Source organism: Phoxinus phoxinus (assembly GCF_949152265.1).
Source record: "Phoxinus phoxinus genome assembly, chromosome: 24".
Taxonomy (NCBI): domain Eukaryota; kingdom Metazoa; phylum Chordata; class Actinopteri; order Cypriniformes; family Leuciscidae; genus Phoxinus; species Phoxinus phoxinus.
The window spans coordinates 6,563,222-6,587,148 of record NC_136899.1 but is presented as its reverse complement, the minus strand read 5'-3'; the positions used below and the strand labels follow the sequence as shown (position 1 = coordinate 6,587,148).

At 39.6% G+C, this 23,927-nt stretch overlaps 1 protein-coding gene across 12 annotated transcripts in view; it reads left to right on the top strand.

Annotated features, from left to right (window-relative positions):
- Positions 1-660: 660 nt before the first annotated feature.
- Positions 661-23,927, top strand: part of plppr5b (phospholipid phosphatase related 5b) — a 54,386-nt gene continuing 31,119 nt past the window's right edge. For 4 of the 12 annotated variants that reach the window (XR_013796279.1, XR_013796280.1, XR_013796281.1 and 1 more), the window contains exons 1-4: positions 661-966; positions 1,077-1,127; positions 6,914-6,986; positions 18,914-19,102. Coding sequence is in view for 9 of the 12 variants with exons in the window: in XM_079601280.1 (XP_079457406.1) it covers positions 6,936-6,986; positions 18,914-19,102 (240 nt within the window). In the remaining 3 variants the exon portion in view is untranslated. Of the gene's footprint in view, positions 967-1,076; positions 1,128-6,913; positions 6,987-18,618; positions 19,103-23,927 lie in introns of those variants that run through there. The other 8 variants (XM_079601288.1, XM_079601287.1, XM_079601285.1 and 5 more) reach the window with 5 other exon arrangements.

The window sequence follows — 23,927 nt, the reverse complement described above, 5'->3', positions numbered from 1 at the left end:
TTAAGTTTAATGATGAGCTATGAAAGAACAATATGAGCATCATTTCCTTATCACCAAAGGCTATATAGTCCAAATGAAATGTTACATTTATTTAGTCAAATGATTGTAAAATGGAATTTGTCATATTATTCTGATCTCTTAAGTTGATTTCACCTGTTAAATAAATGCAGAGCATGCAGTGCAATAGAATGCAGTTCACTGGAATGCATTACAATACAACAATAGTGCAGTTCAACTGTCTTTTTTTCTCTGCTACTGTGGTTGACGCATGCGCGCAAGATCAATGAGGTTAATCGGCCACTCGCTTTTTGTCAGTGTAGGGACGAACATTTTTTCAGATGTCCCGAGAATTTCTAATATTTACACGTACAAAAAAGTACAACCATTAAATGTAAATTTGTACGGAAAAATATCTCTCACTGCATGAAACAATATGCGTTCAATTATTCAATCTCATGCTTGAGACAACTTGGGTCGTGCCTTTTTAATGCAGCAAATCGTTCTGCGACTGCGATTCAGATGTGTTTAATAGAAAGGCGTTTCTTTAATCATCTAAAACCAAATACACAGTTACACATCAAAACAGAATTTAACAACAATAATATAAACAGTAGACAAAGAACCAGTAAAATAATAAACAAAATATGTTCGTCGAAAAAATGTCTACTTTAAACTGACGTCACTAATGGAGGTTATGCATGCGTACAGACCAGATTAATGGAACCCACCCGATCACGATGATTGAGGTTTATTTCGCTACAAAAACGAAAACGAGTCTCTTCTATTCTAATTCCAATGACATTACTCTTACAACAGCGTTATGTCACGTAAAGAAACAAAACTCTACAGGTGTGCATGTCCTGCTAACAGAGCTGAGGTGAAGTGGACAAGCAGTGGATCATTGTCCTGAAGCGCGCAAGAAACTGAAGAAGCATGTGCGCAGAACAGTAACAGCAGCAGACTGAGGTAATTCTCATCTATTTAATAGCCTAGATACGAGTTGTACTTTCGAAAGTTTAGTAAAACAAACTAATGTGAGCGGCGAGCAGCAGAGAATACTAAATATTTCCCAACAGCTCATGTAACTGTTAGGGTCCTGATGCCGTTATAAAGTCAAACAGACAAAGGTAGGACACTGCATTTTCACATCGATTTATTATGGATTTTCCTTTGCTATTTTGACTTAAAGTTGTTAAAGAAGTTTATGTTTGTCTGTTGTGCTGTGCAAGCCTACAGTCAGTACGAATTTTAATTGTTTATAGGCTACTATATATATAACACAATTAATTGTGCATACTCACAGCTGGATATACAATATGCAGCCAGAACAACCAGAGGTGGTGCATGGAATAGAGGGGCCCCAAAAAGTACTAAGACACTGAAGCCACACTTAAAAGTGCCCGAATTCAATTGCATTAGATAACAAAATATAAATAAGCTTCAAACAAATTATGCAAAATTTTTTAGTTACTATTAATCAGTTGGTGTGAACTTAAGGTGATTTGGTGTGGTGTTTTATAGTTCTTCTCAAGTTCACACAGGAGCCCTAGCTCTTCTCAAGTTCACACAGGAGCCCTAGCAGAGAAACAACAGGTTTAGTTTTTCACATTAAGCACATTTACTTCTGTTTCACAACCAAGAAGTGTCCAAGAACTTCATGACAATGTGATCCCTGGTGGAAGTGACCTCTTTCAGCAGGATAATGCATTGCACACATTGTTTAGCAATGGTTTGAGGAACATGATGAAGAGTTGAGGGGGGATTTCTGGTAAACTAAACCAATTTTCTGCATTTAATATTTCATGCTTAATCAAGACAAATAAGTAAAAGTATGAATGCTCACTCTAGACCCGATGTAATGCTTTAAGCAGCTGGACATGAACTACAAGATTTATTTTGAAAAGCACATTTTGAATTCAAAGAAGACTATAATATTTTACAAATTAAAAAGACAAATTATTAGATTCAGTATTCAAATGCTTTTGCTATGGTATTTGAAAGCATGTGTGTTATGTTGATAAAAAATGAAGACTAGTTTCAACTTTCAATGTATCAACTCACTCGTTTATTTTCCGGAACCCACACGTCCAAAACGCCCACCTACGGTGGCCTCACAGTGTCAGAATGTGCAACGTAAAACAGGCATCCTGAATAGCAGAACTAGAACTGTCTATATATATATATATATGTATTACATGAACACAACATTTCCCCCCCCCTCCGAATGTTCAAACGTGGAAGGTAGCTTCAAAGTCTTCGAAGTGCCCAGGGCGCGTACGAACCCTGACAGGGCGGGGCTCAGGAACAAGGGGGGCCGGCAGAGGGGCTGAAGCAGGAGCGGTGTCCTGAGCGGCCGGAACAGCTTGGGCGAGAGGTGCCGCAGTGGGATCCGGCACACGAGGGGCCGGCTCAGTTGCTGGGTTGCTCTGCTCCACCCCTGCCAGGTGAGGGTGGTAAATAGGGGAGGGCACTCTGCGCAGGCAGCTAGCGTGCCAACGGGAGCCATCAGTCAGCTGAAATGAAGCTGGGCCGAGCTGCCGACTGACCTGGTACGGAGCCGACCAGAATGATGACAGCTTGTTAGCTCTGTGGGGCCGGCGGGCTCTGACCCAGTCTGACACTCTGATAACAGGCCACTTAGCCTTGTGCTTCTCATCGAACCTCCGCTTCATGGAACTCTGTTGTCTCTTGACGTGAGCCTTTACTGCTGCTGAGCATGGCCATGGTCTCGCGGCCATTGGTGGACGGAGTCTTGACAGAGGAAGCACAAGTTCCCTTTTCAACATGAGTGCGGCAGGGGAGACCCCTGTTGTAGAGTGGGCAGTTGCTCTGTAGTGGAGGAGGGTCTGTGACAGTGCGGCCATCAGGGAGTATCCCTCAGACATGTGAGCACGCAGTCCATTTTTTAGGGATTGGTTGAATCGTTCCACCCCTCCGTTGGCTTGGGGGTGATAGACGGAAGTTCGGATATGGGTAACACCCTTGTTGGCGAGGAAGGTGGTAAACTCCAAGGACAGGAACTGAGGACCATTGTCCGTGGTAATTGCACAAGGCAAGCCCCAGCGGGAAAACAGCTGGTCGAGAAAGTTGACCACAGCAGCAGAGGTAACCGTACCCATGGGAGCCACCTCAGGCCACTTGGAGTGCAGGTCGTAGACCACCACGAGGAACCTCTGATGGTGTGGCACATTGTACAGCTCACCACAGATATCAAGCTGCAAGTGTACCCATGGTGCAGACGGCCAGTCTACTGGCTGCAGTGGAGTTGAAGCGGGTAGCCCAGTCTTCCCACTGGTGAGGCACGCTGCACAGGAGCGGATAAGTCCCTCCAGGTCACGGCCCATGGCGGGCCACCACACGACATCACGGCACCGTTGTTTGGCTTTGACGATGCCGAGGTGTCCCTGATGTGCCATTTGCAAGACACACCCTCTGAGGGCCACTGGGATGACAGCACAGAGGCCACGAGCGATGCAGGCCTCACCCCAGCATGACAGTTCATGCTTCACTCGATAGTATGGCTCCAGTTCTGGAGGGACGCGGGGAGGCCAACCATGTCTGATATAATCACGAATCATGCTGAAGGCTGGCTCGGCTGCTGAGGCGGACTCCAGGTCATGGAGAGAGACCGTGTTCTTCAGTGGTGAGTGGACCAGGTGTACTACCTCCTCCTCATCCTCTGGAGAGAAAGCAGAGCACTGGGTGGCGGCAGGGCGGGATAGAAAATCTGCTACAACATTAGTCTTTCCAGGCGTGAATTGTAACTGAAAGTCATACTGCTGCAGGCGGTCTGACCATCTGTAGAGGCGAAGGGGTCTGTGTCCTCCGCCCGAAGTGGACATCAGGGCTGTCAGAGCCTGGTGGTCCGTCCGTAGGGTAAAAGACCGTCCATACAAGTACAAATGCCACCTCTCACACGCCCAAATGCAGGCGAGGGCCTCCCTCTCACCCACTGAGTATTTCTGCTCGGTGGGGCTGAGCGCCCGGGAGGCGAAGGCTACGGGCCTCTCCGCGCCATCATGGAGCTGTGACAGAACGGCGCCCAGAGCCACAGCAGACGCATCACAGGTCACGAATGTGGGGCAGTCCAGCTGGAAGTGTGCCAGGATCGGAGACGTGGTGAGGAGACGCTTCAGTTCGTCAAACCCTGCCTGGCATTCTGAAGTCCAGGTCCAGGGAGCATCCTGCTTGAGCAGCATCCTCAGCGGGGCCGTGACAGAGGAGTACTGCGGCAGGAAACGCATGTAGTAGGCTGTCATCCCCAAGAACGAAGCCAGCTGCGAGGCTGTCGTGGGGTTTGGGACTGCGGTGATGGCTGCCACATTCGACTGGAGAGGGGAGATACCATCTGCCGACACACGGAAACCGACAAAATCAATGGCCGGTGCGGAGAACGTACACTTCTCAGTGTTCAAGGTGACATGGTGGCGGCTGAGGGAGTCAAAGACCTGTTCCAGGCGGACGTTGTGTGTGTCAACATCTGGCCCGTGTACCACAATGTCGTCCAAATAGGCCACGGTACCGGGGCAGCTGGCGAGAATTGTGGACATGATCTTTTGGAAACAGCTTGGCGCTGAACTGAGCCCAAAAGGCATCCTTGTATAGCGATACAGGCCAGTGTGGGTGATAAAAGCCGTCAGGTTCCGACTCTCCGGGTGCAAAGGGATTTGTAAGTAGCCCTGACGTAAGTCCAACTTAGAAAAGACCCGAGAGCCATAGAAGTGGGTTGTGAGTTCTTCTGTCGTCGGAAGAGGGTACTTGTCAGGCACCACTGCCTTGTTGACCTGGCGAAGGTCGACGCAGACTCTCAGTCCACCTGACTTCTTCCTGGCGATGACAAGGTTGGACACCCACGGAGAGGCATCAATGGGTTCTATGATGCCATCAGCCTGGAGGCGTTGGAGCTCCTGTGTAACGCCGTCCCGCAGAGCCAGGGGAACACGCCGAAGGGGCTGGACCACGGGAGGCACACTGTGGTCCAGGAGTGGTTTGTGTGTGAATGAGGTGAGACACCCAAGGCCATTGAACAGTTCAGGTCGGCTTTGTTGCCAAGGGGAGCCCACATGTAATATTCGTGTTCCGCTGTTGTCCTGTAGGGTAAAACCAAGGCTGAGAAAGAGGTCAAGGCCCATGATGTTCTCACCGTGGCGTGTAATGTGGAATGGGAAGCGGTCCACAGTTGTAGAGGTGTAGCGAACTGGGAGGTAAAGTAGGCCAACAACGTCGATTTTGCTGCGGCCGTAGCCACAGAGAGCAGTGGATGGGGGCTGCAGCTGTCTGTTTGAGAAGAGTAGGTTACAGGTGTCAATATTCAGCAGTGACACCTTGGCCCCAGTGTCAAGGAGAAGAGGGACACAGCGGCCATCCAGGTATACGGGGCACCTGGAGAAGGTCCCTGGGTGGGGGCCTATGGTGCGCACTGGTACCACCGGGTCATTTGACTGTTCAGAGTAGTCAGCCGGAGCAGACCGGCACCATCTAGCAAAATGGTTAGGTTTCTGACAGCGTCTGCATGTTTGGCCCCTAGCAGGGCAATCCTGAGCCCTTGTGGCATGACGGGTGGAGCCACAATTCCCACAGCGTCTCTGCTGGCGTGTTTGCTGGGGGCGCGCGACCTGTATAGCAGCAGGGTCAGCCAGGTTGCCTGAGCTTGATAGCTGTTGCACTGGCTGTTCAATAACAGCAGTATGAGACTTGTTTTCTGCTATTTTAGCAGCACATTGAGTGGCCGCCTCCACTTGTAAGGCGAATGTTAATGCATCCTCAAGTGACAGCGTTGCATCTTTGAGTAACAACTCCTCCTGGACTCTGGGATTAGATGTTTTCTCAATGAGCTGGTCTCGAATAAGTTCATCTCTCATGACGCCGAAATTACAGCGCTGTGCTAAGGCTTTTAAATCTGCTACAAACTGCCTAGCAGACTCACCAGGGCGCTGACATCTTTGTCTGAACTCCAGCCGCTGAAAGAGGATGTTCTGTGACTTCACAAAATGTCCAGTCAAAGCCGTAATCACAGCATCGTAAGTGTCCAGAGTACCATCGAGCGTGTTGAAAATCCTGTTCCCCTCCGCTCCGAGCAAGTGCAGTAGGATAGCGCGCTTCCTCGCGCTAGTGGCATTATCCAATCCAATGGCTAAAAGGTACAGTTCAAAAGACGTTCTCCACTGATTCCAAGGAACGACAGGTTCGCCAGGGAGGGGCAGAAAATAGTCCGGAGGTGGAAGAGAAAAAACCGGGGCATCAGCCATCCTCGTCGCCAATGTTATGTTGATAAAAAATGAAGACTAGTTTCAACTTTCAATGTATCAACTCACTCGTTTATTTTCCGGAACCCACACGTCCAAAACGCCCACCTACGGTGGCCTCACAGTGTCAGAATGTGCAACGTAAAACAGGCATCCTGAATAGCAGAACTAGAACTGTCTATATATATATATATATGTATTACATGAACACAACAGTGATGCCAACTAATTATGTATGCATGTTACTTCATGGTTCTCTTATTTATTTAATTTTATATCGCACTTTCCACAAGCTCAATGATGCTTTTTAAACATCAATCGCTTGAAATGGTGACCTTGGTGGATAATACAAATATAATCTTATAGTTTGTATATATTTTTGTATATTTATATTATTAATAATTTATTTATATATATTATTTTATTGCTTTACAAAAGCAATAAAAAGTGATTTTATAAACTTTCATAAAGCATAAAGTCTTATTTAAGTTTATGAACTCATATGGTTTTTCACAAATTTGTTTAAAGATGTTAGAAAAATGATGTGATACTTTGAGAAAACACTTCTGAACAAAACAGGTGCAACCATCAAAAGAAGATCACTAGTGCCACCCAGTGGTTTCTGCTGCTTATATTTCCCCTATTGAACTCACTTATCTTTCTTTCAGACATCCAAGTTAACAGAAAAAAATGACTGATTTAAGAATTCGCAAGGAATTCTACAAATCGCTCACTGTTGAGGTAAGAAACACATATACATACACACTGCATAATAATGACAAAGTAACTTTGTGATCTTAAAGCCTATACACGGCATAAACAATTGAAGAGCAACAGCTGGCCCATTGTGAACTCCCCTTTTCTTACATGTGAAGACATTTTGGTTAATAAAACATTTGGCTATTGACTCTTTTTGAGGGAAAGCATTATCCCATCCAACAGGGAATGTTCTCACAACTTTGGCTAACATTCTGGCATGCTATGGTCATTAAATGGCTTTCCTGAGGTAAGCGTTGTAACGTTATGTGACATTGTAGTCTACTCCAGCTATTTTATTGATCTCTTTCCGCGGTTGAAAAACACTGATTGGTCGATATTATGTATGAGGCATATACATGTCGGTAAGTTGTAGGCTACTGTATCTTTCAACACACGTTACACACCTTTTGATCATTCGTGTTTATTTACTATTAACTAGGCTAGTAAAGAGAGATGATCGGTTCACGTGCCATTTGAACTGAAGCGCTACAGCGACCTGTCACATTTAAAAGCGCCAAAACGGTATATTGTTTGAATTTCGTAATAAAATTGACAGAATCTGAGAGCTGAGAATTTGTTCCATATCAAAAGTAAATTGCTTCTCTTTGCCGCGTGATTTTTCTCTGCGTGAGAAAATGGATGCGTGGCGTGAGAGCGTGTGGAAAGGGTCGACTGCGTGAGTCTCACGGTCAATGCATGAGCGTTGGCAGCCCTGTGTGAGAGATACGAGACCGGTGCGTCGCGCAGGTGTCGCTCATCAGTAATCACGCCACCGGCCTCGTGCCGTCCTCCCACGGCCCTTGACCTCGTCCTGCTCGCCACACAAACAGTCTTTAATCAACCTGGGGCAACAGTATAAAAGTAACCCAACTCCTCTTTCCCTCCATACATTCAGCAGGAACATGTTGCACTTGGTCAAATCAGGTTCTGCGATGTACACTGTGATAAAATATGCAAATATTGTGCCTTAAGTGTACAAATGCTTGTCATTGGGGCAATTTCCTGAAAGGTACACTTTTTTTTTTTTTTTTTTTCCTTAACCAAAAACTTTAGTTATACAAATATGGTGAACTTGTATGACTTATGGATGGGAGAAACATTGCAACACGCAATATGGCGGAACAAGTCCCGCCTTTTAAATAAAATAAACAATCGCTGATTGGTAAAGTCATGGTGAATCTCCGGTTACTATAGAAACAGTCAGTGTTCTGAGATGCATGCTGAGGACTGCACATGTGCATTGGCTGAAAAACAAGTTATTTTAATGCTATTCACCTTATTTTGCAACGCAGAAGTAAGCTATTTTCTGTGATTGTGTGGGCACTTCTGATTCATTTGCCGCTAAACGTAAATAACAGGAAGAATGACAAAATGCGAAAATAATTTGCCTTAAGAACCAGTGGGTTTATGATTACAATAATACATTTAAATAATAGAAGTACAGTCTGCAATATCAAGCACCATAACGGGGACAGCTTTTGTACAGCGTATGAGACCGGAAGCCTCTCGCCGTGCAAGAATAAGGTGAATTTGAGCATAAGGAACAACATTTATGGGGCGGCTCATGGCAGATTTTGTTGCTGATTTAAAATATGTTATTTAATTTTAATTGTTAGTTTGTCAATCAGTTTTTGAGATTTCAGGATTTCACCCATTTAAATGGATAGGACATGGTCTTGGATGCCCAAAATAACTGCCTGGAGGCGTCGCAAACATGGCCGCTGAGTGAACAGGCTTTCCTTTAAAGAGACGTTGACCTTAACTACCCCTAAACTGGGTGAATTTGAGTACTTTAAGGTTGCATATTAGTAACTTAAAGGGATAGTTCACCCAAAAATAAGAAGATACTTTGAAGATTATGGATAACCAGACAGTTGATGGGCCACATTGACTTCCATATATATTTTTTTTCCATACTATGGAAGTCAATGGGGTCCATCAACTGTTTGGTTACCGACATTCTTCAAAACATCTTCTTTTTTGTTCAGTTGAAGAAAGAAACTCCTACAGGTTTTGGAACAACTTGAGGGTGAGTAAATGATGACCGAATTTTCATTTTTGGGTCAACTATCACTTTAAGTTACTAATGCCTGAGTGACAAGCTAATGGTACGACTTTTGCACATTTTGTCTGACAGTAAATCACAGATGCACATCAGCAAATCTCTGGATTGAGCTGAGGAAGAGAGTTGCCCACACGGTAGCGCTCAGCTGCAGAGGTGGGTGTTATATACTGTAGGAGGTGTTTAACTTTCCACTGCAGTACTGATGTGTGTGTGTGTGTGGGCCAGACTAACATTCACTGAGATCCTAGTGCCTCCACAGAGGTATACATCAATGGATTAACACCCAGAGATACAGCATCTTCCCTCACACCTAAAGGCACAGAAACTCTTCTTAGCACAGTAATTCACTGGTGTATTGCCAAAAATACGATATATTCGGCCATCATGCAGGGAAATCAAGTGGCTCTTTATGCCTAATGTATTTATGTAAGTCACGTATTCCCCTGCATATATCCATAAAGATTGTTATTCAGGGAAACGGATGCATTGTATAGTTACTGAATGCATTTTGGATAATTTATTATGCTTTCAGATCTCACTGCACCTGACAGCTTGTGTAAGAATCTGTCCTGCTGAATTTTCATAATATTAAACATATCATAAATGTTGGGGAAATTCAGAGATGTTTTTTGGCAGCCTGCTAATGCATCTCTGGTGTAGAGTGAGAGTCCATTCATGTAAAAGCGTCCACTGATGTAAAATAAATAAAAAGAAAGAAAGAAACACTCTAGCCTAACTCCCAGCAGTCAATCAAGCCTCACTTTACCCATAATGCAAATAAACCAGCAGATTTCTCATGATAGACTGGTTTCTTCTTTGTGTCGAAATGTATTTCCCGCTCTATATTTATAGCAAACCATCACAAATGGCTTAGTTTAAACTGTGGCCAGAAGATGGAGAGAAATTTGGTGGATAGTGGGAGATGAAGAAAAAAAAAGCAATACGACATTAAAAAACATTATACCGTTTAGAAGTTTGGGGTCGGTTAATATGATTACTACTTGTATTCAGAAAGGATGCATTAAAATGATCACAATTGACAGGAAAGACATTTATAATAATATAAAAGTTTTCTATTTCAAATAAATTCTGTTCTTATAAAAAAAAATTATTCATCAATTAATCCGGAATTTTTTTTATACACAAGTAGCACAACTGTTTTCAACATTGACAAAAAGAAGAAATGTTTCTTGAGCATTAAATCAGCATATTAGAATGATTTCTGAAGGATCATGTGACACTGAAGACTGGAGTAATGATGCTGGAAATTCAGCTTTTTCCATCGCAGGAATAAATTACATTTAAAAATATATATTAAAATAGAATACAGGTATTTCAAATTGTAATAATATTTCACAATATTACATTTTTGTACTGGTATTTAAAACAAAACAAAAAAACAATCTTACCAACCCAAAACTTTTGGAGAGTATAGTCTATATTTGTGATGTTATTTATATTTATTATATTTGTATACTTATTTATACCAAAGTATATAAATAATAATAAAAAAGACTTGGAGACTTAATATGGCCACAGTTTTAATTGTGTAAAAGAGCTTTTGTTAGAAAACATTATAATCTGTCCTTAAAACTTTTAGTTTTAAGCTTGTTTGCAGATGAATTCTTACAGCCAAATCTATATTAATCTCAACAGACCCTGATCAATTTTTAATTACGTTTGGGGTGGCAGAGTTATGCAAAGACACTTTTCGCTCACTAAGCTTGTCACTGACTTCTTGAGAACTTTAATTGTGCTGCAAAACAAAAAAGTGAATTCCCTCCACGAAGCGGCAGTGTTTACTGCTGTCCGAAGGGATCACAGTTATGAGGGACTGTGCTGAATTAGCTTTTGTTGTTAGCCTGTAATGAAATGCCTGGTCATTGCTCCCCGTGGGGCGTCCTCATTAATCTGAAGGGCTGAGACTGGCACAGGGCCTCAGGAATGAAGCGTCTGTTTGCTGTGCTGTCTGCAAATATTTGCAAGTGGTCCGAAATGCCTTGTTGAGATCTGTCCGGTGATGAGGTTCACAGAGGGCTCCGGTTTGAAATATCGATCCTGAGAAGGAAGCGTGCTTGACAGCATTTCTGTTTTGGGTGGCTCTTTCTTCAAGAAGAATGCAGATTTTCTGCATAATTGTGTTTTTGCTATGTAGGAACAGATTCTGAATTAATTGAGAGGTTATTCATTCCAGTGTTGGGGAAACTGAAGCTGAGCTACAAGTTATTCATAAGTTAAAGAAGTTAATAAAAGCTACTCTTATATATACACATATATTATATTATATTATATTACATATTTTTTAATTTCCTGAAGAAAATGTCCAAAACTAGGGTGTTTTGTGTGGTTGCTAAGGTGTTCTATCTAGATGATTAATAGGTGGCTTGAGAAATTTCTTAAAATAAATCATTATATTATAATATATTATATTTCAAAATAGTTTTTGGGAAGTTGGTAGATGGTTGGTAATCATTATATTATATAATTATGAGAATCTGAGTACGTCTAAAACTGTGTTTTTTAGTTGTCATGTGGGTGCTACTAGGTGGCTTGATAAATTATTTTTAAATAAATGTTTTAATGATTATGATAAATTAATAATTGTTATATTACATTATTAATATTTTTATTTAATATATTATATTATTATATATATATAATCATTTTTGTTCATGTGTTAAATAATTGGTACAATGTGTCAAAAAACCCCCACTTTTTTGTACAAATTTTTTTTTATTTTGCTTTTACATGGATTTGTTTTTCATATATCAGTCCTTTTTTTCTTTCGGTCTAAGCAAGGTTTGTAGTTGGTGGCACAGTTGTTGTTCTTTTCCTAGTGGCCACTAGGTGGCACTTCATTTCTGCAGTATTGTGGCACCTTTGAGGAAAGAGCAGGCTTTCATATTTCATTTCTCAAGTAAAGGATAGATTAGTCAACTAAACAGTCCTTTTATTATGCCTAGTGTGGACAGATTATAATTTCTCTTTGATCGAGTGATCCCCAATACACTAATGATACACCACAGGCATTCAAAACATTCCTCTTGTAAGAGATCGTCATACTGGACATTTTATTTGTTGCAACCATACATTATTCTTCTCACTTTCAGGATTAAACCATGCAGCTTAACGTACAGTCAGATTCATTATTTCAAAATAAACCCTTGATTCAAGATCCCTCTTTTTTAATGATCTAGTGTCTGGGTTTAATTTGCAATAATAAGTGTCTGGCTGTACTTGATCCCTTATGTAATTGTCTAACAGTGACGCTTCCGTCAAAATGTGAGATTCTTGAAATAGTTTAATTAAAGCCTGGATAGAAGATAAAGATAGGCTTATGTGCAATATTAGTCTTCCAGGGACGGTTCTGAATCTCTGAACCGTATATAAACGAATGAGGTGGAAGCACTGATCAAATTTTGCCAAACCTCACCACACAGCCTAATTACTTGTTTGCTGAGATTTTGTTCAAAATGAACAAACATGGCATATGAGAAATTATTCGAACATAATGTTTGATGTGGCATTTCTTTAAAAACTAAAAGTGTGATTCCATAAAATGCTGAAAAATAGCAGTTTCTGGGGGTGTACATATTATGTTGTCATATTAGCAGATTCCCGGAGACATTAAAGTCACCATGAAAAAGTCTTTTCTCCCCTATTGTGACATATATCCCAGTGAAACGGCTTCTTGAACAAGAAAAATGTAGGGTAGAACTTGATTTTGTCCATTGGGAATTGATTGGATGGTTGTGGTTTGCTATTGGTCGATATCATGTGAGTGACAGGTTGCCCCGCCCTCACGCCAGTAAACACGTCGTCAGAGAATAGAAGTAATTATTTTTTATTAAAGATGAGGGCCCATGAATTCTGAAATAACTTATAATACATACTCTAATATTCTAGCCTGGCTAACGCCAGACCCAATTCTCGTTGAGACTTGGGTCTGGGAACCACATGTGCATTTTCTCGTATTTGAGGCGTATTTACGAATGCCCGGCACCGTTTATTGGGTGCTAAGAATGTCTATCAAATGCGCCTGTACGTAGCTCATAGCCAATCGTTTCCATTATACCAGATGACGTATGTAGAGCGACAGAAATTAGACAAGGAAGAAGACGATGGGTAAGATATTTTTGTGTAAACAATGACGTTCAACGACTATTGCCGTTTGTGCAAGATAAACATGAGGGTCGAAGGTATATATGGATATAAACAAACTGCTTAGTTGTGTCACATAGATGTCGTCATCGTCTTGCTGTTCCCTCCCCGTTCTGTGATTGGTTCCCTAGATGAGGCGAAAATCTGGTCCTTGGTATCCAGACTGCCTTTCAGCGTGAATAAAATCGCGCTGCGCAAAGGCAGTATGGGGAAACCCAGGCTACTAATATTCCTAAAAGCAAAGAGAATTGTCGATTCAGTTTTCATGGTAACTTTAACACACATAAAATATATGCTAAATAATCTGTAAACATAACAAATGTTCTATTGCCACATTAGATTTCCTGTCTCTAAAATATATCCGTGTTATATTCAAAAGGGTTGTGGCCTCATAAAACCTCCTTATACTTGACAAAAGAGGAGGCAAATTTCTCCCAGGATGTTCTCCCTTAGGTAATGAGACTTGGCTGTGTCATTCTCTGTGACATTCATAAAAGCAAGTTAATGCTTTAAAGTTATTAACTGCTGGCAGATATATATTACTGTACTGTGTGTGTGTGTGTGTGTGTGTGTGTATATATATATATATATAATGTAAGAGAGAAAGAGAAAGAGAGGGAGAGGTGCACATTAGAAAAGCCCTGCCTCTATGTCCTCTCTTCCGTATTTCCTAAATGATCTGCATTAATATTGAGTTTAATGCTTCATTACACCCACGCCTTTATATGGAAAAAGTGGATGATTAAAGTGCTCCGTGAAGCATCTGTCTTAAAGCCACAGAGTCATTTAAAAGAATCATGAGCTGTATGAATAAGTGATAGAACAGCCGCTAACCAAGCAACGGCAAACTATTAGATGGAGAGAAATGGTTTTTATTCTTTATACTCGCCCAAATCATTCTATAGGCTATTATATGGCTTTGATGCTGAGCTTAGTTGTGTCCTTCTGGAGGCTCAAAAAAACAGACCTTCTCATATCTTCACTTATGCTCACTGTTATGAACAGAAGACTCATCCAGCAGGACATGCAAGACAACAGGTCAGATTTTTAACAAGCTAGAAGACTATACTTGTTTTTCAGCCTAAACTTTTATTTATATACTGAAGAAAATCTGAGCATGTCTATAAACAAGGGTGTTGTGGGTGGTTGCCGGGGCATTGCTAGGGTGTTGTGGGTGGTTGCTAAGGTGTTCTAGGTGGTTGCTAGGTAGTCTATCACTTTTGTCTCTTTGGTATTCTGGTCCCTGCATGGCTTTTTTTTTGTCCAGAACTAGGGGGGTGGTTGCCAGGGCGTTGCTATGTGGTTTCTTGGTGATTTCTAAGGTGTTCTTCATTTCTTTGATATTCTGGTTCAGGTGTATTCAGGTATTCTGATAGATATGGCTTTGGTCACTTCTAAAATGCAAATATAGGAGTACGTCCAAAAGTAGGGTGTTGTGAGTGGTTGCCATGGTGTTGCTATGGGCTTTCCAGGGTATTGCTATATGGTTGCTAAGGTGTTTTAGGTGGTTAGGTGGAGTAAGAACCAATTCACATAATTTTTTGGTCCCTAGATTTAACTTTAATACAAATGTGGTTGTTTCTGCCCATTTTATTATTTTGACAATTAAATTAAATACATTTCATATTTAAATCAATGATATATTTATCTTTTATACATACATGCATACCTAAAATATATTATTCATTAAAATCATAGTGACCTTGAGGTGTATTGATGTGTTTGCTCTACTTTACAATGATTCTTTTATTATTCAAAATGAATCAGTCTTCTCCGCTTGATGTTCAGACATCTACATGCAAATAAATGACCTCCTTTCTTTATCTGTGTGGAGTGCCGTTGTGTTTTGTCCCTAACTGGGACCATTTTAGACGTTTGATGTTTCAGGGAGACTATTCTAATTGATGTTAATCAAACATTCAGTCTTGTAGTTGAACCATTTCATTTAGTTGAAGTATGGTGGCCCTCTAACACCAACTAACCGCTCTTGCTGGCTGTTTACAAAAAGCCCTTTATAGAAGAATCCAATAGTATATGAGCTTTAATTCCAGAATACCATCTCATCTAAAGCCACTCTCATATTGAAGATGACACTGCAGCCCACCACCAGCACAGATTTATGATGGTTTTTTTAAAGAGATTTCAGCCAAAAATGAAAATTCCCTCATCATTTTCTCACCCACATGACTTTCTTTCTTTTGTAGACCGCCAGGACTCTGCTCTTTTCCATACAATGAAAATGAAAGGTGGCCTGCGGCAGCGGAGAAGATTATGAGACTTAAATTTAATCATTTTCCTTACTGAAAGACTTCCTAAGACATATATTATAGTGCATAAATCATATAGAATGCAACAGTTCCGGAAGTTTTTTTTTTCCCCCATTCATTTTTCCCATAGGGATTTTAAAAAAAGTCTTTGTTAAAGAGTTGTAAGCCATGAACCAAGCCAATGAGCTACGAGGTGAATCGCAACACTAAAAACTTTGATTTGGAGCTAAAAAGTTTTTTTAAATCGGACACAAAGGTACAAGATTTTATACTTAACGGTTTTAGTGTGGAAAATAAATATCTCATGAAGCATTGCGAACAGCATAATCGAATTTAAAATGATGGAGAAATATAAAAATACTCTTTTACGAACATTGATTATATGTATAAAAAATATATATTCTAAGTTTATTGCTAAATATGCATATATACACAAACATTTTAGTATTTTGAGAACAGGGAGATCATCTCGATTACATCATTTGCAGTGCTTCATGGGAGTGGGCGGAGCTAAGGAGCTATTTTGGAACATGTCGCTTTTTTCGACTCTCTGATTGGTGTCATTTTCTGTACAGCATCATGGGTAATGTAGTTTTTCCACCAGGAATTTCACTATTAAACATGATTATTTCAAAAAATAAGCTGAAATAACGCAGGCTGGCGGCTTCAGCAGAAGCAAATACCATCGATTAGCAACCTTGCAGTAGGGTCTGTCTTTAAAGGTTTTTAAGTTGTCATTCAAAATCAGTTTTTTTATGGAGAAAATTTATGTTTTTGCATCCGGAGCCCAACTGCTGCACGCTATCGAATCATATTGACACTTGGTCACCATTCACTTTCATTGCAATTAGCAGCACGGACATTATGCTAAACAACTACTTGTGTTCCACAAAAGAAAGTACGTTTTTGGACAGCTTGAGGGTGATCAACAGAATAGTAACATAATGTATAGACCCCTTACTTGTATTCTGCAGTGGAAATGAAACATGGTGATACGCCTGCATGTATCACACAGATGTTGTATTGTATTGCTCCTCTCATTGAGTGCTATTTATTTCAATAAATTTCTCAGCCTGACACAAATATTTTGAAAAAAGAAAAGACAATCTCTTCCCATCTTCTTAAGGATGCTGAAGACAGTCCATGAATTTCTCATGAAGCTTAAAAAATAAAGTGCACACGTTGCTTTGAAGTTGCGTTAGTCTTTTAATACTGTAGGAGCTGTTTATAAAAGCAATGATAAAATGTGCAGTGTCTTCTTTTAATGGATTTATGAATATCACTGTAATTTGTTACATTACTTTGTAATATTGTCGTCTTTATATGCCAGTCTGTAGTGACGTCTTTATTAGGACTCTGATTTATTGGTCTGTGGGTTTGAAAACAATCTAGGTCAGTTGGCTCCTTAGGGTGTTTCTGAACAGTAAAAATCAAGAATAAGCTTTTCATGTTCAGTGATACATCATATACAGAACATGTTCATAGTTGATAACAAGATCCCCAAGATCATCAATCATTTCTGATCTCAAGTGCTAAAGAAAATCTTTGGAAACAAACACCACATTATTAATGCAGAGTAGTAAATTACTAATATATGATCAAACATGGTCAAATGAAAGCACGTCATTAGATCACACTCTTAAAAATAAAGGTTCTTTATTAGCATATAGTTCCACGAATTACCTTTATCATCAATGGAACCTTCTATTACACAAAAGGTTCTTTATAGTAGAAAATGTTCTTTGGATTATTAAAATGTTCTTCACTCTAAGAAAAAAAAAAGAGTTCGAGTTCAAAGGTTCTTTAGTGAACCAAAAATGGTTCTTCTATGGAATCAATGACCTTTTTTTTTGTTGAACCTATACCATCTGATGATCTCTCCCATCATGGAAACCACAGCTACATTTATCAGCCCAGCTGCCATGTTTCTTCTCAGTGGAAACGCATCCTAACTGTCACAGTAATGTAAATAACAGCCCAATTATCATGATTAGTTTTCAACAGATGTACAGCTCTACCACATCACACAGTCAAACATATGCTAGCGCTGTAATTGATTCTCTGCAAGGTTAATGTGGAAATCTGAGGGGTTTCCAGCGGGGCAGACGATTCCTCACAATGTCTCACTAGAGTTTTATTAATGTTTTTGGTAAAGGGAAAATAATCCATGTGAGACTTTATCACAGGTGTATTATTAAAAAAAGAAATGTAATAACTGAAAAAAATTGAAATTGTTTCAGATCAACTTAAAGAAAATCCTAAATAGTTCTGCAGCTTGTGTGATCTTTGATTTTATGTTATTCTTTATGCTGTTATTCAACAATAAAACAATCTAACCCACTTTGGAAAGAGATTTGCAACCAAATCGTAGTAGTTAGTAGATTTTCCAGGGTCTACAATGAAATGTAAAGCTGATTTATATATATATATATATATATATATATATATATATATATATATATATATATATATATATATGCCTACATACAGTTTTGTGGGTATTACAAGTAACGCAAGTTATGTAATTAAGATTACTTTTTTCAAGTAAAGTAACGCATTTGTTTTAGATTTACAACAAATCTGAGTTACTTTTTCAAAAACGTAATGCAAGTTACTTCTCTCTTGTTAAGATAAATCTGGAGTAAGGTTGGACTACTTTCAGCCTGAGGCTTATTCTTTTAACTTTTGGTGTGAATGGGCCTTTACATTTGCCAACAATATGTTAAAAATCAAACAAGCAAGCCCAGCCCAGGTGAGAAAAAGTAAAGAAAAGTACTGCATTACTTTCCATAAAAAGTAACCAAGTAATTCAATTACTTTTTCAGGGAGTAACGCAATATTGTAATGCATTACTTTAAGTAACTTTCCCCAACACACACACACACGCACGCGCGCGCCATTGCGCGAATCATCAAGTTTGTTTACAGTTTGTTTTAAACATTAGCGCTTATGTTAGTGTGTGCGTTATTTTATGATTGGTCAAATTTTTGTACTGTCTCTGAATTCGTATATTTTGCAGTTATGTTGCTGTTCGTCAGTGTTAAAGGAGCAGAGGTGACATTTAGTGACTGACAGAATAGCGCCTCTCTTTAAGACCCTTTGAGCGGATGATGATGATGATGATGATGAGGCGCGGGCACGGCGCCTGACGTGTCTCTTCATCATCAGCTGCTTTGAGTGAGGAGCGCGCGGTGGCACTTTATCTCGCTCTCCTCTTTCTCGCTCTCTCATTCCGGCTCGAGCGCAGTGCCATGCGAGCGAGTGCGTCTTCGTGTGCCAACCTCGCGTGCGCTCGGAGCGTCAGACCCCGGCGAGATGCGGGAACTATAACGGGAGCTCAGATGTTTGGAGGTTCTCCACTGGATTGTTGGTAAATGTTCCTGCCCCACTCTCTGACGACCATGCTTTATTTCCAGCTGGTGATCATGGCGGGCACGGTCATGCTGGCATATTACTTCGAGTACACAGACACGTTCAACGTGCACGTGCAGGGATTCTTCTGCTACGAGACCGCGTACACGAAACCCTACCTCGGACCCGAGGACACGAGCGCCATCCCGCCCGCCCTGCTGTACGCGGTGGTCACTGGAGTCCCCACATTACTGGTGAGTCAAGACAGTTCTTATGCCAGTCAATATATTGATTGATAAGTGCTATTGATGAATCATTTGATATTGATTATCATTGATAAGTGCTCTATCAATGAATGAGTTATAGCTTAAAAGCAGGCTTGACAACTGTGGTGAATTGATTAGTGTTATTGATTGATAAGTAATCAGTTGACGTTGATTATTATTTTATTTATAAGTGTTTTTATGTGCTTTCGCATTTATTGATTAATGAATGAATGCATCAAGGCAGATTAGATTGTTTAGTAGTTTCATATGGACTTTCTTGATATTGATTTTTGGTGTCTATGAAGTTATGATTTGTTAGTGATTTTCTTGTTGATGTTTTTTAATTTGAGGTTAAATTAATAATTACATGAAAGCCTATCAGACTAGAAATTCATGTGATCTCTTGATATATCCTTAATATTTATTGATTTAAGTGATTTGATATTGTTTGTCATTTGTGTTTTTTTGTTGTTGCATTTATTGATTATTAAATTAATAATTTCATGAAGGCAGATCAAACTCTTTTTACTCGATTAGTAAATAACTGCTTGGAGCATGATTAGAGATTGATTAGGGGTTTTTGTGGGATGGGATACATAGTTTTATGATAAAATGCTATTTGTTTTAGATTTTGATTGGATAATTGATTTTGCTTGCTTTTTAGAGGTATGCAAGAGAGGTTTATTAATACTGATTTTGCCTGAGGAGCGTTCTAAGTGATTGCATGATAGTAATTCAAGCTACTAGAGATGCATAAGAAAAAGGTTTAATAAAAACACTTTGGTAATATGTGCACCAGTAGCGTGAGTCTGGGGTACAGAAATAATGCACACCATGAGTCTTTAAGATAAGACTTTAATGTAATTTTCATGCATGCAGGACTGTATAATTAACAAGCAGATCAAAATATGTTTACTGCATGTGTTCCATCTTGGTAAAGTCAGCATAATGAGATTTCATTATCTATGCACGCATAAATTAAGCCTGCATATCATAACCCCCTCCCTCTCTCCTCATATCAAAGCCTTTGATGTTAGAGATCACACCAGGCACTGCCCCAGTGCTGAATGCCATCATTAGCTTGTCTATTCACTCACAACTGCGTCAATGCTAAATAACACTTGTTTATTGAAAACTGCAGGTTTTTTCATGAGGAAAAAAGCTAACTGTGAGTATAGACATCTCACATCTCACTGTCTGTAATTTAATGTTCACCAGCCCACATAATTTCATCATTGGCAGTGACTCAAACTGAAGTGCTGCCACGCTGGACCTTTGCTTCTCTGTCAGCTCATAGTGTGGTTCTGTATTCACCTAATGTGTTTAACAGATGAATGGCAGCAGATAAAAGGATGTGTTCTCATTTTTATTTTATTTTAGGATTACATGCTATTGGACCCGATGATTTATTATTTTGTTCTATTTCTCAAAATTTTTCCCTCTGTTTCTGCTAAATATACAAGAGAATGTCATACACAATTTTTTTTAACTCTTTTCTTAGGGTTGATCACATTTAATGGACAAGAATGATGCTTCATTTGTTATCTGCTTGCATAACCTGTCTCCTTAGGGTGTTTTTACATGGGTGTTTAGTTGGCGCTGTCACTTTGTAAAGAAACACTAAGCGCCTATAGATTGAGCACGTAATATGCATATATGCAGGACGTCACCGGTTTCACAAATTCACATTTTTGTAGTTTACATGGAGACGATAACAGTATCATTTTCAAAAACTTGCACTTTGAAACCCATTTTCAAAAGCTTTCATTTTCAGGCCCCCAAAATGCTGTTGTCGTGTAAATGAGCGGGCAAAACGCATACAAAGTTTTCTGTTTTTGCATTGCGTAAAGTCTCAACCTCAGAGGGTGCGCCATAGACTGACCAGAAACTGTTCAAGTACCGTCTATGCATACTGAACACAAACATTGAAAAAACTTTCTCCAAATGGCATGCTCCACGCTGTTTTTAAGATGGTATTTTTTTCATAATTTGGGTGTGCAAATTTACAGACTGCTATTTTTTGTTTTGTTTTGTGAGTTTCAAGACATTGCATCTTTAAAATATATTCAAGAGTTTAAAAAAAAAAAAGAAAGTAAATTATATCCTTGAGGGATGGAAATGTTGTTGTTGATATTGTTATGATTATTATTATTAGTAGATAGAATGGGGGTGGTGAGATCTGGAAATGACCCAATAACATGTTGTTGTGCATTATGTTCTGATATTATTTTACGTATTTATTAATTTTATTATTATTTTTTATTTTTGCCCCTATGACAGTTGGATTATTTAGATAATTGCATTTTACATTTTGAGTCATGTTTTATTTACTCACCAAGGTTGTTGTTGATGATTATTATTTATTTGTTGCAAATTTAGCACTTGGTGAGTATTACATTCTTAGCCTTGCCTTCAGCAGATCTGTATTTTCTGCTTTGCTTAGAGTTACCCAACTCTAAACATCACACAAACATTGTTGATGTGTCACTTTACATTAGTCAGATGGTTCTTCCTGCTTCCTGTCTGAGTGGGTGGTTTTATGCTATATAAGCTGTAATGTTGACTATACTTGATGCTAATAATCAATCATGAGACTAGATTGGTTTTAATAGTTTAAATGCAGAAAAAGGTGAGGGGTTAAAAGAGGGAAGGAAAGAAGAATAACTAAAGACGACTTATTTTTAGCGATTCCTTTCTGGAGACTCTAATAGATGCATTTTTCATTCATAGTGCTGACAGGTTATAAGTGTTGCTACACGGCAGCTAGGTTGTTATATTTTTCCCAAACACCTTTTTGAGCAGAGTGGCGCAGACAGATATTGGCTCATGTTGTTCTAGACAGAAAAAAAATACAATCCAGCCGCTACGTCGCAACACTGTGACCCCAGCCAAAGCTGTCGTAAAGAGAGATGAACTCTATCTCCGAGTCTGCAGTGAAACCGCCACACTGTGATTTGTAGTCTGAAAGGCGTGCGGTAAAGATATGAGTTTCAGACAGAGATATTGCTCAGTTTGAGCTGATATTGGCAGAAATGACATTGATGCCTTAAGGTGTAGGTTATGGGGGAAAAGTCTTACAAAAGCAAAATGATTAAAAAAAATCCCTCAACATAATAAGTTCGCTGCTGGGTTTGGCGATATCACCCGTAGACAGTCAGACGTTTGGATAAGTCAGACTAGTATGCCCGTCACATCTTTATTTAAAACGGATTACAACATAAAATCTTATTTAATACTGATAAATCTTCTGATAAGGAATGAAATTTGAAGATCACTGCCGAATGTGCTAAACCATAACAAAGCCCATTCTTCGTCCGAGATTATAATAGACAAAGTTTGGGTGTAATCGGTTTACCCAAACATTTTCATGATGACTTCTGCAGATTCACTTGATAGCGAAAGGTCAGACCAGTAGTCGTGGCAAGATTAAGATGCAATGTGTCAGTCGTTTTAACTCATGATTTGCAAGTGCACTTGTAAACATGTCTTAACACACGCACACTCGTTCAGACGTCCCCTACCATCATGTGCCCTTGAGCAAATCACTTAACCCAGATTGCTCCAGGGGGCTGTCCCTGTAATAAAGATGTGCTGCAAGTCACTTAGGAGGAGAAGGCAATTACTACATGACTAATAAGTATAACTAACAAGCTAAATAAGCATGCTCATGTTTCACTTGATTATGTATTTATTTGAGTGTAGCATGTGTTGGTTTTTATCTCTTTAACTTTGAAGCTGTTGCATTGGTGTTTGTTTTGTATAATGCATGAAAACTCTGAAGAGCATACTGCTAAATGACAGCTGTCTGCTTCTGATATGCAGTCAGATGTGATAGATCATAATGTTGAGGCTTTCCATTTATGTTCGTCCCCAGAACTACTTCTTTTATGTCTTAGTATACACTTGTATGTCAAAGTAGAGTTCACAATTGAGTTGTGACTGCCATCAGGGACCATTCAACAACCAGTTTCTAGTATTGACAACACAATTTTATGGCAAATCCACCATTATGCTTTCAAAAACATATTTAACTACATCCATTTAGCAGTTGTGGGGTGTTGTATGAATGTGTATGGATTCAGGTGCCATTTATGTAATCGTTAGATTGTCAAAATACAGTAAATTACTTCACAACTCATATAAACATGCTTAACTGCTGTATTTTCTTCTTAACCATTCCCAGTTAGAGCTGTCATACTTAAAAAGTGAAGTACTTAAGATTACAATTAGCAAGTGTGGTTTCAAAATATATTATCCAATGCTCAAATAATAAACACGCGTGTTGAGTCTCTGTCGGTACTGACCAAAAACAAAGGCCCTTTAAGGCAAGTCACTTCACTTATGGCAAGCCATCTTGATGACCAGAAGATTTGTTGTTTTAACTAATGACACTTTGTTGTAGAATTTAATAGATGGGTACAAAAAGTCTTCTTTTACTGGTCTAATATATTTATAATTATTGACTTACAGGTTGCTAAATTTGTTTTGAAATCTTGTTTAGGAGAAACTTGAAGGTAAATGAAAGCCCATTTCCGAATTTATAAGTAATAACAGAGAATGTCTAATAAGGGGAGAAGGTTCACTCTCGCTACACTTCCGGCTTCTGACTGGTTGCAGTTCCACTCTGATTCCATATGAGGGCGCTCACAGGACGAGTGCAGAATGAATGGAGGTCTATGGAGCTATACCCCTCAAAATCCACTTTTCTCAAGATATAATTTTTTGTCTAGTAATTTGGATGTTGTATTCGAAAGGAGATGCAAAGAAATTGCACATTGCTGGGTGTTAGATTTTTTAGAGTCACTTATTTGCT